Source organism: Alosa pseudoharengus, unplaced genomic scaffold (genome assembly GCF_046254945.1).
Source record: "Alosa pseudoharengus isolate Yale_2024_CS ecotype anadromous, Long Island Sound unplaced genomic scaffold, YU_APseudo_1.1 YU_APseudo_1.1_scf_14, whole genome shotgun sequence".
In the NCBI taxonomy this organism is placed as follows: Eukaryota; Metazoa; Chordata; class Actinopteri; order Clupeiformes; family Clupeidae; genus Alosa; species Alosa pseudoharengus.
The window spans coordinates 28669864-28676016 of record NW_027468609.1 but is presented as its reverse complement, the minus strand read 5'-3'; the positions used below and the strand labels follow the sequence as shown (position 1 = coordinate 28676016).

Here is a 6153-nt window from a genome sequence, read left to right as displayed (position 1 = left end):
TGTCCCAATGCAGTCTGGCTCCCTAACACCTCATGTCCTCGTATAGACACATCACTGAGTCTCCAATAAAGCCACTAGTACCCACCTCTACCAGACACTCATTTACTTCCAAAGTTAAGGAGCTTCTCCTTAACTCCAGTTATTTAGTTGTCTACTTTTCAGTTTTCTAAGTGCTTAGCTCAGCCACAGGTTGTTTTAACTACCCAGACTACCCTGTAGTGTGAAAAGGACATGGGGTGCTAAATACCAATTCTCGCATAATGGGGCTTTATACCTTGACACTTTTGATTAGGCCTTATTACAATAAAGACAGATCACATCACTGATAATTATGATGTAATCTAAAAAACACATTTATGAAAATCATCAGCTGAAACCTGTACAATTTTCTAATGCTAATACACAAGAATACAATGAAATCACTCAGCATGGGCTATTGAAGCCTCATATAAGAAATACTAAAGAATACAATTGACTGAGGGCCAAACATGGTTTAAAATTGCATTGAGGGGACAACAAATATGTGATATCTCCTTACCATTATGTTTTTTTATGATTTATGATTTAGTTTTAATATCTAAAATCACACTGTTCTCTACAGTGATTGTGGCTTGTAATGCAATTGGACTGAGTCATGAAGAAAGCTTTTGGTGAGTGCTTATTTTGAATGTTTGGCCAATGACTGCTTGCCATGACACTGAAAATATCCATCCATGGGGACTTACTACAAACAGTGAGTTGGTAAATGAGGTCCTGTCCTACCCATATTTCTTTCCGTCATCTGTCCCAAATAAGGTTGTTGTAATGCAGTGTGTACCTTTGTTGATAAGGAATGTCTCTACATTCTCAAGGTATGAAATAAGCACTTTTATTGTCTTCAGTACAGCTCAAAATCTATTTTTGTCAGTTTTTGTTCTTGTGGTTTAGACCTAAAAATAGGGCCAGGGTCTCAACAGTTACCATGATTCAATGTTGTCTACTGAAAATTAATGAGAACCAACTTAAGCAGATTTTAATCACTCGCTCACTCACAATTCTGAGTGCTTGCAAGGCACAAACCAAAATGTTTGTTTCAGCCAACTGACACTTTAAACACTTTAAAAATGAGTACCGTATTTTCCAGACTATAAGTCACACTTTTTTTCATAGTTTGGCCAGTCCTGCGACTCAGGTGCAACATATATACAGTATATTTATATATATGTTTTTTTCCTCTTCATGAAAATTTTTTGACTGCATGGTGCGACTTATACTCCGGTGCAAGTCCGGAAAATACGGTACTGTGACTGTGAGACATTTTATTCCTCCTTCGGTTCATTGCTTCAGAGACTCAAAGGAAGCTTTAGAGTGACTCAGAAATGAGGTTTTTATTGTTCTTTTAAGCTTCAATAACCAACATGGCTTTGATGCATCATGCTCACAATGAAATATGCCAACGATTTGTATGTCTATGTCTGCATGTGTGTATGTGTATGTGTACAGTGTGTGTGTGTGTGTGTGTATGTGTGTGCATGTGTTTATGTGCTACCTTTACCTGCAAGGTCTGTTCATACAACTGGTGTGAAATACAAGGAAGTCTTTCTTGTAACTTACACTGAAGTATTATCTTCGCTAACTATAAACTAAACATGTACAGTAGCTGTGCTATTGCCATAGTTCTGCTTGTGTTCTTGTGTTGGATTGGTGGTACTGGAACATGTCATCTGTAATCTTTTCGTTTATTTTTGTTTATTTTTCAGGGGATGTCACACTTAATACGACAACACTCTATTCCTGAGCAAAATCTGTGTATGGACAATACAACAAGGACTTGAATATGATAGTAATGAACTTAGGCTTGAAAGGTTTTTTTTTTTTTTTTTTTTTTTTAAAGGGAAATGTATGGTAAATTTACCTATGTATATCATGTATCCTAATGCCAAACAGAACACACCACACAATTGAATACTGGTTTAGAAAGTCAATGTGCATGCCTGTGTAATGTCAATGTCGTTAATGTATAGTAGACATTTTACAGGATGTCTGATTTGTGGTATGTTAACCTACGGTCTATTGATGAAAGTCAAGACCAGTGATCTCAATACTTGTTAGGATTGTCCCTACATGATTTTCACAGTGAAGTGAGTGCTGCCACATAATGTGAGCTTCATCCCTTTAAATCTGAGCGTAACAAGAATCAGTACGGTCCACCATTGCATTTTTTTTTACTACAGCTGAAAGTTCATTTAACACTAAAGCATTGAAGCAAGAGCAGAGTCATTGGCAGCAGGCAAACTGAAAAATAAGACCTTATTAGTTTTGTTTTTCTCGGTGCAGTGTATGTGCTTCCATTGGTTGAGATACAACAACCCAGCTAGGGCGTAGCATCTCTTTAAGTAAGCTAGCTTGTGCATAAGCTCTACCACAGCGAGCTCTCTAGTTTTGATCATCGCTGGATTTTTGGGGGCTGCTACTGCATGTAAGATCACAGATGTGAATCAAAAGGAAAAGGACAACAAAGAAATGAAAATAAAAGAAGATGCTGGCATTTGAACAACATGAAACAGTAGGACTGATGCTTATGCTGCAACACATTTCTCTTTGCATCTGAACATAGATCCTCAGATTTCTCTGACGGATTTCAGTTCAACGCTTTTTATGACTTACTGTTGGGGGGGGGGGGGGGGGGTCATATGAAGGAGTATAAAATAAACTACAAGGGTCAAGAATGTCGCTAAATAGAAAATAAGGAAAATAGTAGGAGGGATTAAATTATATAGTCAACAGGTCTATTAAATTATCACTAAACAGAAACATTATAAATGCTGACATTCTATATTGTAATATCAAATGTAATCAAAATGTCAAATAAGTTCTAAATAGTACAACATTTTTTTTTACAAGATGGCTAATGTAAGGCTGACAGTTTGGTCCACACACACTATATGATGTCTGTAATACAACACAATACACAAAGGTAAGGTCAAAGGTCAAAATACGTCATTTGTAATAGCACCCTGTTATGATAATAAAAGAAAGAAACGTGTTGTGCTATGCTTTCATGCTGTAAGTATAGCATCCCCTTGTGGAACCATATTTCCTCTTGCATCAGAATCTTGCTCCTGTGATCTCTTTGGATGTTGGGTCAATTTACAAAATAAAGCTAAGTGCCCAAAGTATCAGTCCAATATTGAGAAGCTATAGTGTTTCACCAGTCCATGGACTTCCCTCAGGGAATTGGATAACCACTGTGTCATGGCCTGTTTTTCTCACAAATATCCCTGACCCTAACCACCCCCCTCTTGACCAATGATGTGGAATTAAATAAAAAATATAGATGAATTACACTGAAGTGAAAGAAAATATGTTTTTAAAAAAGGTGATACTGTATGAAATGTACTCTCACCCATCCCTATGGCATCCATTCTTTTACAGTATTTTAAAAGAAAAAAAGAATCACAGTTTGAATGCATTCCTAGTAGCAACTCCTCTGGCATGATCTTACTGTTTCTCTCACCTCTCTCTCTCTCTCTCTCACTCACTCTCTCTCTCTCACTCACTCTCTCTCTCTCTCTCTGTTTTCAATAACCACTGCTTGCTTCTCGATGGTTCGGATGTTCATTGTCGCTCCCTCCCTTCACCGCCCCTCTCGTCCCTCAGTCGTGCCCCTGGCCCTTGAAGCAGTAGACCCCGTAGAGCTTGTGCTTGCGGTCGGGGAAGCCGGAGAAGCGCACTGCCGCCTCGTCGGGGCTGCAGCGGCGGCGAGGTCGGCTGACGGGGTAGCGCACGCTGCCGTCTGCCAGCCAGCCCGCGTCGCAGCGGTCGTAGCCCTGGAGCTTCCAGGCGGCGTACATCTGGCCCACTTTGGCAATCTGGGCACCGTCACGCTGGCATGCCTGCACGGCCTCGTCGTAAGTCAGCTTGCCCGGGTGGATCAGGTAGTAAAAACGGCCTGAAAAACAAATCGTTTTTTATCATTTATCATTTCAGGAATTCAGTGAGGCTACTCACCTGTTGAGGAATGACCACCAGTTGCCTGTTAGGGAGTTCAGCTATGTTTTTAAGGAATTTTGAGTGTTTCTGGGTTTTACAAGTTATCCAAGGTATTACAAGGTACCCTGCAAAAAAAGTATATAGTATAAAGCTGCAATAACACTAAAGAGGAAATTAAAGTTTTTTTGTTTTTGAAGAGTTCCCCAATACAACCAATAAGTACACTAAATGGCATAATAATATTGTCATAAGACTGTAATATTGTACTGAAAACATCAAAAGCACATGTTGCAACTTTAATGTTTGAATGCTCAAACAAAATGGCATAAGCTCTAAGCCTCTTGAGGCCCCCTAGAGTTATGAGGCTGTAGCATATAGGATAGGCTGTTCTTCATGCAGCTCAAATGATGGACTGTGGGTGGGTGCACAAATTCGCAAGCACACAAGTCTTCCATCTCCCAAAGGAACAGTGGTGTGGTATACTTCTGTGGTGTACTAAGTCTGGGACATAGTCCAATCAAATCACTATTACTTTAGTCTACTCTACTAACAGCATATGTTTGTAAAATGAATATTGAAGAAACATTTCCATAAATGTCTCTACTTATGTATTTTCAGCACAGGGCCTGTCCTAACTAATTAAAGAACAATAACAATGTTCTGGGAAGCCATTTTATTCTGCACATAATTCTTGCAACACATTATTAATGACCTATTGTTTATACTACACAATCTAACAAATTACACTGCGGAGAGTGATTAAACATTTCACCAACCATTGAAATTTGATGTGAAACAGAAGACGTCGTAGCGGTTCTTGTCCTTGTCACGCTTCCCATAGTTCCTCACTCCCGGTACCGTGTTCCTGCCCCCGCAGGGCTCTCTGGGTTTGGTGATGGGGTACTGCACGGAGCCGTCGCTCAGCCACCCGGCGTTGCACCAGTCCATCCCCGCTCTCCAGGCGTCGTACAGCTGGTCAAACGAGGCCACCGCAGCATCCTGGTCCTGACAAGCCTTCTCTGCCACATGGAAGTTCATATTGTACCTACCCAGCCGTGGGAAATAAGGGAAAACCACACCTGTGGACAGCAAAGAAAGCACATCCACATTAGAAAATAGTACCGTATTTTTACCGTATTTTTCTATAAGTCGCACTTTTTTTCATAGTTTGGCCGGTCCTGCGACTCAGGTGCAACATATTTATATATATGTTTTTTTCCTCTTCATGAAACATTTTTTGACTGGTGCAACTTATACTCCGGTGCGACTTATAGTCCGGAAAATACGGTATATTATATATTCCTAACTAATCCCTTTTTGAGCTTCAGATTATTTTATTACTATTAATTAGATCAGCTCTTATTGGTGGGATGGTGAGAATATTATCCTCCAATGACCTGCAAAATAAGAAATCATCTGTGCATTGTATCTATAGCATGGATGGATTGCATAACATACTGTAGGTGGAATGTGAGAAATGTAGCCTCTGGGCACCCCTGAGCAATGCTACCTAATCATTCCTCTGTGACAGCTCTCACAGGCCCAGGCTCCCTCTCTAAATTTAGCTGATACATTATGCTGCAGCACAAGGGCAGACTGTTAAACAATGTTTACAAGGAAAACAGGAACTGCGATCATGACACTACCTTTTTACAACCTGCTGGCCCAACGCCATGCTGTGAATTATAGATGATACTGTGCACGCTTAATTTGATTGGGAGGTCTCTATTAAGGGCCGTAAATCGAAAGCCAAAATGAAGGTTGATGCCTCTAATTTCAAGTTCATATATTAAACGGCAGAGGGAAGACAAGTGCACATTTCTTTATTTATTTAATGCCAGTGGGAAGGCTGAAATAGAGGTGCAATTGCCAGGGAATTTTCCAGTGCCATGCATTATTAGCTTACAGTGTGAAGGCTGGTGGTCCTCGGCACCTTACTTTGGGCCAATGACAAAGTGAGATAAGCTTTCGACTTAGCAAATGCTTTGGATTCAAAAGTTTTTTCAGAGCTGTTTCAGATGCATATTAGGGGATTGTTAACATCTACCAATGCAGTCAAATGGCCCCAACATAATGCCATGAAGCACAGATACTGACCTTGGAGATCGAGGGAGACCACTACAGTCGCGTCTTCCAGCCCATCAATGACTTCACACTTGTATCTCCCATAGTCCTCCAGGG

General features: G+C 40.3%; 1 protein-coding gene across 1 annotated transcript in view; it reads right to left on the bottom strand.

Annotated features, from left to right (window-relative positions):
- Positions 1-2656: 2656 nt before the first annotated feature.
- hapln1b (hyaluronan and proteoglycan link protein 1b) overlaps positions 2657-6153 on the bottom strand; it is an 18265-nt gene continuing 14768 nt past the window's right edge. The window contains exons 3-5 of the mRNA XM_076284537.1: positions 6070-6153; positions 4749-5051; positions 2657-3931 (exon numbers count right to left, since the gene is read on the bottom strand). The exon at positions 6070-6153 is cut by the window's right edge and continues 279 nt beyond it. Coding sequence (XP_076140652.1) covers positions 3636-3931; positions 4749-5051; positions 6070-6153 — 683 coding nt within the window. The 3' untranslated portion in view covers positions 2657-3635. The remainder of the gene's footprint in view (positions 3932-4748; positions 5052-6069) is intronic.